The sequence below is a fragment of the Trichechus manatus genome, unplaced genomic scaffold, assembly GCF_000243295.1.
Source record: "Trichechus manatus latirostris isolate Lorelei unplaced genomic scaffold, TriManLat1.0 scaffold00290, whole genome shotgun sequence".
In the NCBI taxonomy this organism is placed as follows: domain Eukaryota; kingdom Metazoa; phylum Chordata; class Mammalia; order Sirenia; family Trichechidae; genus Trichechus; species Trichechus manatus.
The window spans coordinates 1,205,403-1,217,191 of NW_004444226.1; the positions used below are offsets into that span (position 1 = coordinate 1,205,403).

Below are 11,789 nucleotides of genomic sequence, written 5' to 3' on the forward strand. Positions count from 1 at the left end.
TGCTGTGGTTATCGTGTAGTGACTTCCAACCTATGGAGCTCATCTTCTAGCACTGTATGGAACCATATTCTGTTGTGGTACATAGAGTTTTCATTGGCTAATTTCTGAAGTAAATCACCAGGTCATTCTTTCTAGTCTGTCTTAGTCTAGAAAATCTACTGAAATCTGTCCAACATGTATGGGGGTGGATTAACCAGTAAGCTCGGGGTGCACCAGTTTACAGTAAGCAAGGAACTGCTGTAGAGAAGAAATCCACTCAGTCTTTGAAATAAGGTTAAGAGGATTTATTCAGTAAAATAATAATAAAAAAAAAACATTCGAATGTAGACAGACAACAGTGCACATAACAGAAAATTAATGGCATCAGTGAGAGAGCTTCTAACAGGAACAACTATAGTTCAAGGAACAAAGGAATTATAATAAAATCATTTGATTGGTTAGTATTTGGTTGAGGTCACAAGAAGTGTTGATTAGAAAGTGGGGAATGGAATTCTATTGGAAAATTGGGTATGGGGGAAAACTTACAGTATTGGGTTTAGGAATTAATTACTGAGGTCTTCAATCATAGGCATAAATGCTTATATTGCATATTCTTCCGGAGGGGTCATAAAAAACATCACAGTTTGAAGTAAAACAGTCCTAACCAGATGCCTCAGAAATTTATGAGAACCCCTTGGTCCCAAGGTTTCATTTCCCATAAACACCGTGTTAAAATAAACTCCTAAATTGCCTGGGAAACTTTAGGTAATACTAACTCCATGGCCCTTTCAAATCAAATTTTATTTTTTCATAGACACAGCTGAGTAAGTAATGGACCCAAAGACAGGTAGATCTGCAAAGAAAAAATTTAAACTGATTCTACTGTTAAAAGCAATAGAGAAAAAGGATTTGGCTTTCAGACATTTTACTTTGGTCGAAAGGTTTATTGGAAATTTCTCTGCTGCAGGAAGCATGGACTCAATTGTACTTACTAATCTGTTTGATGTGGTGAAACCTAGGATAAATCATGCACTACAGATTAGTATTTGATGTGGTGACACACAGGTGAAATTGTGCACTACAGATTAGAAGGTAAGCACAATTAAGCCCATGCCTCCCTTGCTTACCTGACTATACGTGAGACTGGTGGTATTTGAGATACTAGTAACATAGCTTCCAGCATCACAGCAACATGAAAGCCACTACAGTATGACAAACTGACAGATGGGTGCTTAAGTAGAGTGTTAGATGTGGATAAATGCTATAGAGGAAAAATAGGGAAGAGAGTAGAGAGGGTGATGTGTGTAGGGAGCACGTTTACAGAGAGTGATGAAAGCTTTGTGAAGCAGGAAGCATTTGAATAAAGAAGCCCAGCAGAGATGAGGGACTTGCTGTAAGGAATAACTAGAGGAAGATCAGAGGGAACAGCTAGTTCAAATGTCCTGGGGACTGTATTCCAAGTGTGTTCCACAGTCAAGGAGATCAGCACGGTCTGAGCTCAGCAGGTGAGATAGTAGGCACCTGGGATAAGGCTAAGGATGTGATAGCTTGCATTTCAGTGCACACAGAAGTGTGCATACTGTATGATTCATGTGCAATTCAAGGACAGGCAAAATGTAAGGCTTGGAAACTGACTATGAAGAAGAACAAAAGTACTCTGGAAAATTCCATATTTTGGTCTGGGTGGCAGTTACATGGGTTTAGACATTTATCAAGCTACATCCCATGATGTGCTTAAGATGATTGTCCTCAACACACTTCACTAGATAAATGTTTTATTTCCATGAAAAGCAAAAAAAAAAAAAAAAAAGGTGAAATATCAGGAGACAATTATATGATTTTGCCGAATTAGAACTAAGTCTTTCCTAATTAAATAAATAAGTGTATTCACTGATTTTTTTAAAAGAGGAAGTAATTAATATGAAACAATAGTTTTTAACCCCATAGATATTTCATCAATTTCTAAACATAATTTATATCATTTGTCCACATGTAAAACTTATGCTAGCCACCAAAACTTTTAAGTATTGTGCCAGCCTAAATGCTTAATACACATTCAGAGTCATAGAATGGGTCTTAATAAGCTTTATAAAAAATAAAATCCACCCCATGTTAGAGAATATAATGCACATTGGTTGAAATACTATTGAATGTTTAAAAATCACAGATCTTATTTTTATTTTTTTCATACCTATTTGCATGATAATTTTTTTAAAGTAATGTTTAATTTTCATTCTAATATTGTGGATGTTTTAAGTGATGTTAAGATAATAGCATTTGCTAGAGGCATTAGTACAAAACAGACAAAACAAGGCATAATAAAATGGTGCTTTAAATCTGAGTTTTTGTCAGATAAAATGTAGAACTTCAATAAATTAGGCTGAGCTATGTGGAAGTACTCTTTTAAAAAGCCTGGAACCAAACATCAGCTGCATTTCTCTCAGAATTCAGCCTGGATACAGGGAAAGCCCCTGCAAAGATGGAGGTAGGAAAAAGGAGACAAAATAGAAATAAAAACAGAGTATTAAAAAGACGTTACCATTAACACAAAGAAATCCTCTTAAAGGTGTCTTGTTGCAGGAAATGGAATAGATTAACTTTGCATGAACTAGAATAGTCTAGAGATTAATTAGGAATAGTCTCTCTTCTATGCAATAGTTTTTATTTATTTGAAAATACTTATATAGTGCTAACTGTATTCTAGGTAATGTTCTAACATGTTATAAATATTACCTCATTTAGTCTTCATAACATCTTATAGATAAAAAAAAAAAAAATTTCTGTCAAGTCAATTCTGACTCATAGCGACTCTATAGGACAGAGTAGAAATGCCCCATAGGGGTTCCAGGGAGCAGCTGGTGGATTTGAACTGCCTACATTGTGGTTAACAGCCATAGCTGGCCATAGCTGTTAACCACTGGGCCACCAGGGCTCCATAGGTATTATAAATAGACACATTTACTAGTGTTGAAAACAAAGCTTGAAAAAGTTAATAACTTGCCCAAGGTCACAAAGCTAATACATTCAAGACCAGGTGTTTAACTATGCTCTCTTCTAGTCTGCTTTTCCAGTAAAATGATCTCTATACCTGACGGCATCATAAACAGATCTCATTTTTAAAGATATAGTGAGGGAAGAGCATATCCACGAAAATCACCTTCCACTACAATTCATCATTATTAGAAGTATCAATTGGATTTCTGACTGTGGATTTCTCAGTTTCCTCTGTTTACTCGCATTTGACTATATGTTAATGAACAACAGTAAAATTTTCTCAATGCTGCTAATCAGCACTTCAATATACACTTTGATAAACAAAATTTATATGACTATTAGATGACTATGATATGTGGAGTTACTGGTTGGTACAAATGGTTAAGTGCTCAACTATTAGCTGAAAGGTTTGCAGTTGGAACCCACTCAGAGGCACCTTGGAAGACAGGACTGGCAATCTGCCAGTTAGAGCCTTGAAAATCCTATGGCACAGTTCCACTCTGAACAAATGGGGTTGCCATGAGTCAGAACAGACTTGACAGCAGGCAGCTAACAACAACATGCTGAATTCAGTGGAAGAACATAATGAAAAATATCATTGACTTCCAAGCAATTCATGAATCCTCATATGTCTTGTAAAGAGACTGTTAAGGAATGAGCCACATAACACGTTTAAGTGGAATTGTTGCTTAAAGTAGATTACGTGCCTCTTGAGAAAAATTTTTTGTTCTTACTATGAGCTATTAAGTCTGTTAGCTATTACTTTACATTTAAAAATCATATCAAGCTTAAAAATGAGCCTTATTATCTCTAGTCTACAAATGAGAAAATCGATGCCAGGAGAAAAAATTTTTTCCATACTTAGACAACTTTTAGATGTTGCGATCTAGGCATGAAGCCCTTTATATTTCCATTATACAATCCTGGCCATGTCTCACATGTTGTATTCTCCACAGTGAATTTATTCCTGATGGCATGGGAGAATCAGACCTTCAAGTCTGACTTCATCCTTCGGAATCTTCAATCACAGCCCCGCCCACACCTTCCTTTTCTCTCTGGCCTGGGCATCTTCACAGTGGCCTTCGCAGGAAATACTGCCATGGTTCTCCTTATTTACCTGGACTCCCAGCTCCACACCCCCATGTACTTCCTCCTCAGCCAACTCTGTCTCATAGACCTCATGCTTATCTGCACCACAGTACCTAAGATGGCCCTCCACTACTTGTCCGGCAGGAAATCCATCTCTGTGGCAGGTTGTGGAACCCAGATATTTTTCTATGTGTCCCTGCTTGGAGCTGAATGTTTCCTGTTGGTTGTCATGGCCTATGACCGCTATGTTACCATTTGTCATCCATTAAGATACCCAATTCTCATCAGCCAGAAAATCTGTGGTCTCATGGCTGCCTCTTCCTGGATTCTTGGCTCTTTTGATGGTATAACTGAAGTTGCAGTTGCCTTGTCCTTCTCATATTGTGGTGCCCGGGAAATACCTCACTTCTTCTGTAATGTTCCTGCCCTTCTCACTCTCTCATGCACTGACACCTCAACATTTGAAAGGATGATATTTATCAGCTGTATAATCATGCTTCTTTTACCTGTAGCAGTCATCATTGCTTCCTATACTCGTGTCCTTCTGGCTGTCATTAGCATGGGGTCTGGTGAGTGTCGTTGCAAGGCTTTCCCTATGTGTTCCTCCCACCTCATGGTGGTGGGGATGTACTATGGAGCAGCCATGTTCATATACATGCGGCCCACTTCTGATAGTTCCCCAACTCAGGACAAAATGATATCAGCCTTCTATACCTTTCTCATTCCTACATTGAATCCTCTCATCCATAGCCTCCGCAACAAAGAAATGACCAAAAATGAAGGTATTAGGGAAGGGTAGGTCTGGAGAGTAACTTGCTTAATTATCTTCATGCTGTGCTTTTCTCTACATTTTTTAATTTATGCCTAAGTTTATGTATCCAACTAATACAGTTTAGCACCCAATACTTATCCATCTTTGTAATAAAATATTTATAGGCAGACACATGATTTAGAAGCTAAAAACTGTTTGAATGCTGGTTTATTCATGTATTTCATATTTTTATTATGGCAAATTGAAGTTATGGATATAAGCAAATTTTTGTTACAAGAGAAAATGTATAACTGTATATTTTGGTTTACATAATACCAGTTAAGAAGTAAGAGGTATTTGCCCATCATAATATCACAGAATTTTATTGCACTGATTAAAATTGTGTATCTTTTACTATGGAGTTGCCATGAGTTGGAAAAGACTCCATAGCAACAGGTTTGGTTTGGTTTTGTCTTTTAACATGTAGTAGATTTAACCATGGCTAAACAGAATTCTGAAGGAGCCCTGCAGGCGCAATTGTTAAGGAGTTAGCAGTTCGAACTCACTGAGCTGCTCTGCTGGAGAGAGAGCTGGCAATCTTCTCCCATAAAGATTATAGCCTAGAAAACCCTGTTAGGCAGTTCTACTCTGTCTCACGAGGTCAATATGAGTCAAAATCAACCTACAGCACCCAACAACAACAGTTAACAGAATTCTACTAAGTCCTATGTCGTACTTTGAACTGACCCCTTTGTTGTAATAAACAGATAAGCTAATTACGTACAAAATTGTAGATGTTCTTATAAGATCATAATAAAAATCAGTGTGACTTAACCAGATGGAGAAAAGAGAGCTATTAGATTAGAGGAAGGTATATTGAGCTTATCTTATACGAACACTACCTTTTTTTAGGATGGAGGTTTGGCAAGCCCCCATTTATGTTCTTGCTTCACATACTGTCACATATGTGGATTTTGAAATGTGAATTTGACTCCTCTATGTCTGGATTTCCATCTTTAGATATCCTGATCTTTAAATGCATCATCTATTGCAATAGTATGGAAAAATTTTTAATAGAAAAGTCTAGGTTTTCTGAAATCTATGTATTTTCCATAAATTACATACGTGTCATCTCGGACATAATTGAGATGATAGTTATACGAATTTTAGTCCAATTCTGGAGATTCTTATATTTGTATGAGGAAAACCACTATATTCTAATTTGAATGTTAACTGTGTTGTTAAAACTCTGTTGTAACATTCCCACTGTATTAGTTGGCTTTTGCTACTTTAAAAAATTACCACAAACATAGCAGCTTAAAGTAGCAATCATTTCTTTTCTCACAGTTTCTGTGTGTCAGAAGTCCAGGCACAGCTTAGCAGGATCTTCTGCTTAGCTTCTCACATAACTACAATTTAGGTGTTAGCTGGGACTACAGTTTTATCTGACACTTGGTGTTATCTTCCAAACTCACATGGTTGTTGAAAGAATTTATTTCTTTACAGCTGTAGAACTCATGGCATGTTGCTTCCTCAAGCCTAGAAGGAGAGTTTTTCTGACCTCAGGGAAGTCCTAAGTCTTTTTTTAAAAGGGCTTCCAACTAGTTAAATTTAGCTCACTCAGGGTAATTTCCCTTTTCATTATGAATTAAATAATCAGTAAATCAACTCATCTGGGAGATAAATTAAATCTGCAGAATCATTTAACTTTTGCTATATAATGTAACCTAATCATGGGAGTAACACCAGGGGATGGAGATCATAAGGGTCATCTTAGAATTCTACTGACCACACTCACCCAGAAAACTTCAAGATACATATCCTTGAAAGACATCAAAATGCAATCACCAGAACATGGATTAACCTTCAAATCATTATGCTGAGGGAAATAAGTCATTCACAAAAGACAAATATTTTATGGTCCCACTTACATAAAATAGACAAATATATAGAGATCAAAGCTTATGCATAAGGGGCACTGAGTTTCTGTTAAAGGTGGTTGAAAATTGGAAGAGGATAGTGACAATGGTTGTGCAGCATAATGAACATATTCAGTCACTGAATTGAACACGTGCAAGTTTTGAATTGGCAAATGTTTTGTTTTATATATATTTTTTACCACAAAAAAATGCAATTACAACAACTTATCTTGAAGAGTATGTGAGAAAACATTAATAATGTTCAAATTATTGCCTAACTTATGTCACCTTTTTAAAAATTTCTCTAAATTTTTTTAACCATTCTGTTTCATGGATCAGAATATAATATATGGAATTTTGATTACAATGTTCTAATTTGCCCATGTTTCATCTATTAAGTACACAAATATAACATCCAACATAGTGAAGAGGATAGGTATATCATGCTGATCCCATAAACAAAAAAGATGATTGCTTAACTCCGTATTCTCCATTTTCAGCTCTACAAGGTGACTAAAATAAAACTGACCATCTAGGATACTTTCTGCAAGAAGAGAACAAATGGCTGAGTTCAGTGAAATAATATTTATAATGCTCTTTTTGTTACGTTTTGTTTTTACTTTGTTAAAAACGACTCTATCCTTGAATGAAAATTACTTCCTCCTATTATTGTTTGAAAATTTTTGTAGAAAGTTAGCTTAATTATAAGCTACCCAAGCGATTTTCACACTTGGATTAAAGGAAACAAATATAGCAACAAATTCTATATTATCTTATCTAAGGGCCCTGGTTGCACAGTGGTTAAGGGCTCAGCTGGTAACCAAAAGGTTGGCATTTCAAATCCATCAGCCACTCCTTGGAAACTCAATGGGGCAGTTCTACTCTGTCCTATAGGGTCGCTATGAGTAGGAATTCACTTGACAGCAATGGTTTGTTTTTTTTTTGGTTTTATCTTATCTAAATAAATACTACTTCCTATGCTGTTGGTGTTGTTAAATGCTGTCAGGTCAATTCTGACTCATGGCGACACCATGTGTGCAGAGTAGAATTTCTCCATAAGGTTTTCAAGACTGTGATATTTCAGAAGCAGACTGTCAGACCAGTCTCTTTGTGGTGCTCTGTGTCGGTTCAAAGAGCCAAACTTCTGGCTAATAATCTAGAGCTTAACCATTTGCATTACCCAGGGACTCCACTACTTAGGCAGGAGAGAATATTTGTGTGTTTGTATTGAAATGTAATTGTAAAAAATGTGATTGACTGATAATCCCACTAAAAATTTATAGACTATGAAAATTTTATGAACCGGCAATTTATTTAACATCTGTGAGTCTCCACTGTCTACTTACTTCTTAGGAGTATTATGAAGATTTACCCTTACTAAGTCCGTTCAGTGGTAACAGAAACCAGCTATCAGTTTGTCTGGAGGTAACATGGCATTGGTTTTAACAACCATTTACACAGATACACAGACAATACATATACTCTTATTTCTGGATGACCAACACAATTTCCTTGATTGTATATTGTCATGGATTGAATTATGTTCCCTGAAAAATGTGTGTATCAATTTCGCTGGGCCATGATTGCTGGTATTTTGTGATTTTCCTATATGTTGTAAATCCTGCCTGTATGATGTTAATGAGGGAGGATGGGTGGCAGTTGTGTTAGTAAGTCAGGGCTCTATATACAAGATTGGACTGCGTTCTGAGGCAATCTCATGAGATATAAAAAAGAGAAGTGAGCAGAGAGACAGGGAGGACCTCATACCACCAAGAAAGCAGTGCCAGGAGCAGAGCGTGTACTTTGGACCCGGGGTCCCTGTGTGGAGGAGCTACTAGTCCGGGCAACATTGATGAGAAAGCCAACAGAGAGAGAAAGCCTTACCCTGGAGCTGATGCTCTGAATTTGGACTTTTAGTCTACTTTACTGTGAAGAAATACATTTCTCTTGGTTAAAGCCATCCACTTGTGGTATTTCTGTTGTAGCAGCACTAGATGACTAAGACATATATGAATTATCTCACTGAACTTACTCTTGGGACACTGGCTAATGTTCAATTTTAAGAATTTAACACTGGGAGACAGGTCCAAGATTTCAGAGTAGTCAGATGCTTCCAGTGGTCCCTCTTACAACAAAGACCTGAAAAAACAAGTGAATCAATTATACATGACAATCTAGGAACCCTGAACATTAAAGGCAAAGTTGAGGAATCGGACTGAGTGGCAGGGGGAGGGAGAGGTAGTTCAGAAGCAGGAAAGAGTTACCAGACCTGATTTGGAGGGAGCTGGTGTCCTTCAGGCCAGATCGGCTGGTGTGCGCAGTGCGGCAAGCAGTGGTTATTGGGAGGCATTTTCCACACTAAGAGAGACCCAGTGGTAGACAGTCTACTCAGGCCTCCAGAACCAGTGAAGAGTGTTGCTCAATCAACAAAAGATAAGTACTTGTGTCAGATCTACAATGCGGATCAAAAACTACTCCCTTTCTAATGAGAAACCAGTGATGGTTTGGGGGTGAGTACACAGTGACTGACAAGATTTCTTTTTCATACTGAATTTGAATTTTATTTTCATGAATTTTATTTTTAAGTATGTTTGCATGGAACTGAAATTCTTTCAAAATTCTTAAAAGATATGACTACATACTCACTGGCAAAATGGCACTCTAGAAAGAAGCACCATGCCGTCCCTCCTCAGCAAAGATCCGAAAAACTAAGCCAAACAGAGAATACAACAATCCTGACCCTAAAACATCAAATGTAGAGATAAAGAACTCAGCCAAGAACCAAATGGAGTGAGAATACTGACAGAGAACAGAGAGCGAGGAGAGATTCATGCAGAGGTCCCCTACAAGCTAAAGCAGTGCGGATCCACCATCTTGGACTCCTATCAGAGACCAGCAAATGGGGGTAGGAGAAAGCAGCCTCACGGAGCTTCCAGCGGGAGACAAAACAGCCATCTCTCATCTCTCCATTCCAACGGCAAGCTCCCCCAGCATTCTTTTTTGCTTGTTTGGATGTATTTTGGCTTCTGTTCCTCTCTCCTCTCTCCCATATCCAGCTTAACTCCACACATAACCATCTCCTTACTGCATCCTGCCTACCTGCACCTTGCGCTTGACATCACACCACCAAGCAGTGCAGGCATGACCTACTGGAACTTGCCCAGCACTGATTACCGACCAGCCCTGGTGGCTGTAGTGAGTGCCACAAACAACCCGTCCCAGTAACTCCTCTTCAGCTAGACCTCCCCTGCTGTACCACATCTGAGTGACTGAACCTGCCAGTTGGAGAAGGAGGTGAAAAGACTTGAGCACACAGACGAGCAAACAACAAAGAGCACGCAGTCTGCCTGCTCAGACATAGTCAATTTTTTTTTTAAAAAGGGACAAAACAAACAAATCTACAATCAATAAACAAGAGAAATAATGACTGAATGCCCCAAAGACAGCAAACAATATCAAAACATCTACAAAAACAGGACAAGATGGTTCCAGTAGACATCCAAATTAAAACACCAGATGACTCTCCTGTGGAAGAAAATGCACTACAACTACCTGATAGGGAATTCAAATCTCTAATACTCAAAATTCTCCAAGAACTGAGGCAAAAAGCTGACAAACATGAGGAAAAAATAGACAAATTAATGGAAAATACAGACAAAAAATTGGAAGAATTCAGGAAGATGATGCAGGAACAAAATGCCAAAATAAATTCACAATTAGAAATTATACAAAAACAACAGTTAGAAATCCAAAAGATAAACAACAAGATTTCAGAAATGGATGATGTCACAGAAGGGCTGAGAAGCAGATTTGAAACAGTGGAAGACAGGATCAGTGGAACTGAAGACAAACACTTGGATACAACTCTGTTTCAGGAAAACTCAGAAAAAAGAACAAAGAAAAATCAAGAGACCCTGAGAGTTATGTGGGACACAATTAAAAGCAAAAATATACGAGTGATTGGAATTCCAGAACAGGGGGAGAAAACAGAAGACACAGAGAGGATCATTGAGGAACTGCTGACAGAAAACTTCCCCAATATCATGAAAGATGAAAAGCTGGGCATCCAAGAAGGTCAACGAACCCCATATACAAGAGACCCCAAAAGAAAATCACTGGGGCATATCATATTCACACTCACCAAAACCAAAGACAAAGATTCCTGAGAGCAGCTCATGAAAAACAAGAAGCCACAAACACAGGAGAAACAATAAGACTAAGCTCAGATTATTCGGCAGAAACTATGCAGGCAAGAAGGTAATGGGATGACATATATAAAATCTTGAAAGAAAAAAATTGTCAGCCAGGAATAATATATCCTGTAAAACTCTCGTTCAAATTTGATGGCAAAATTAGGTCATTCCAGATAAAAAGAAATTAGGCTATTTGTAAAAGTCAAACCAAACTTACAAGAATTATTAAAGGGAGTCCTTTGATCTGAGGACAAACAGCTTCAGCTCACAGGCAGAACCTAAGACTCAGGATCGTACAAGCCAGATACCAATCTAGGAAACGAACTCTCGAGGACTATCCAAAACCAAAAGAAATACTACAGGGAATCAGAGCAGTCAATCGATGGGTGACAACAACATCAAAACAATGAAAGAAGAAATAAATGGCATAGCTATAGAACCTTCTAAAGAAAAGCAAGGCAAGGCAATACCAAATAATGGTAGACTGCTTCAAACTTAGAAAGATAAGGGTAAAATTCATGGTAACCACAAAGAAAGTTAACCAAACAACTCATAACAATAAAGACGAAAAACATAAAGTCTCAGCAAAAACAAAAAGTACAAAAACAAAAGAAATGAAAAAAAAATCCACAAACAAAAGTAACGCAGCACAAGAGAGCAAGAAGAACAAAAAAATTTCAGCCCCGCAAAAAAAGCACTACAAAATAACAGCAACAAACTCACATCTACCAAAAATTACACTGAATGTAAATGGACTCAATGCACCATAAGGAGACGGAGAGTGACAGAATGGATAAGAAAACAGGATCCATCAATATGCTGTCTACAAGAGACACACCTTAGAAACAAAGATGTGAATTTATT

At 37.6% G+C, this 11,789-nt stretch overlaps 1 protein-coding gene across 1 annotated transcript; it reads left to right on the forward strand.

Annotated features, from left to right (window-relative positions):
- Nucleotides 1–3,943: 3,943 nt before the first annotated feature.
- LOC101346551 (olfactory receptor 2M2-like) lies at nucleotides 3,944–4,861 on the forward strand. Its single transcript, XM_012559657.1, has one exon. It carries the CDS (start codon nucleotides 3,944–3,946, stop codon nucleotides 4,859–4,861), a length of 918 nt encoding a protein of 305 aa, XP_012415111.1.
- Nucleotides 4,862–11,789: the final 6,928 nt, after the last annotated feature.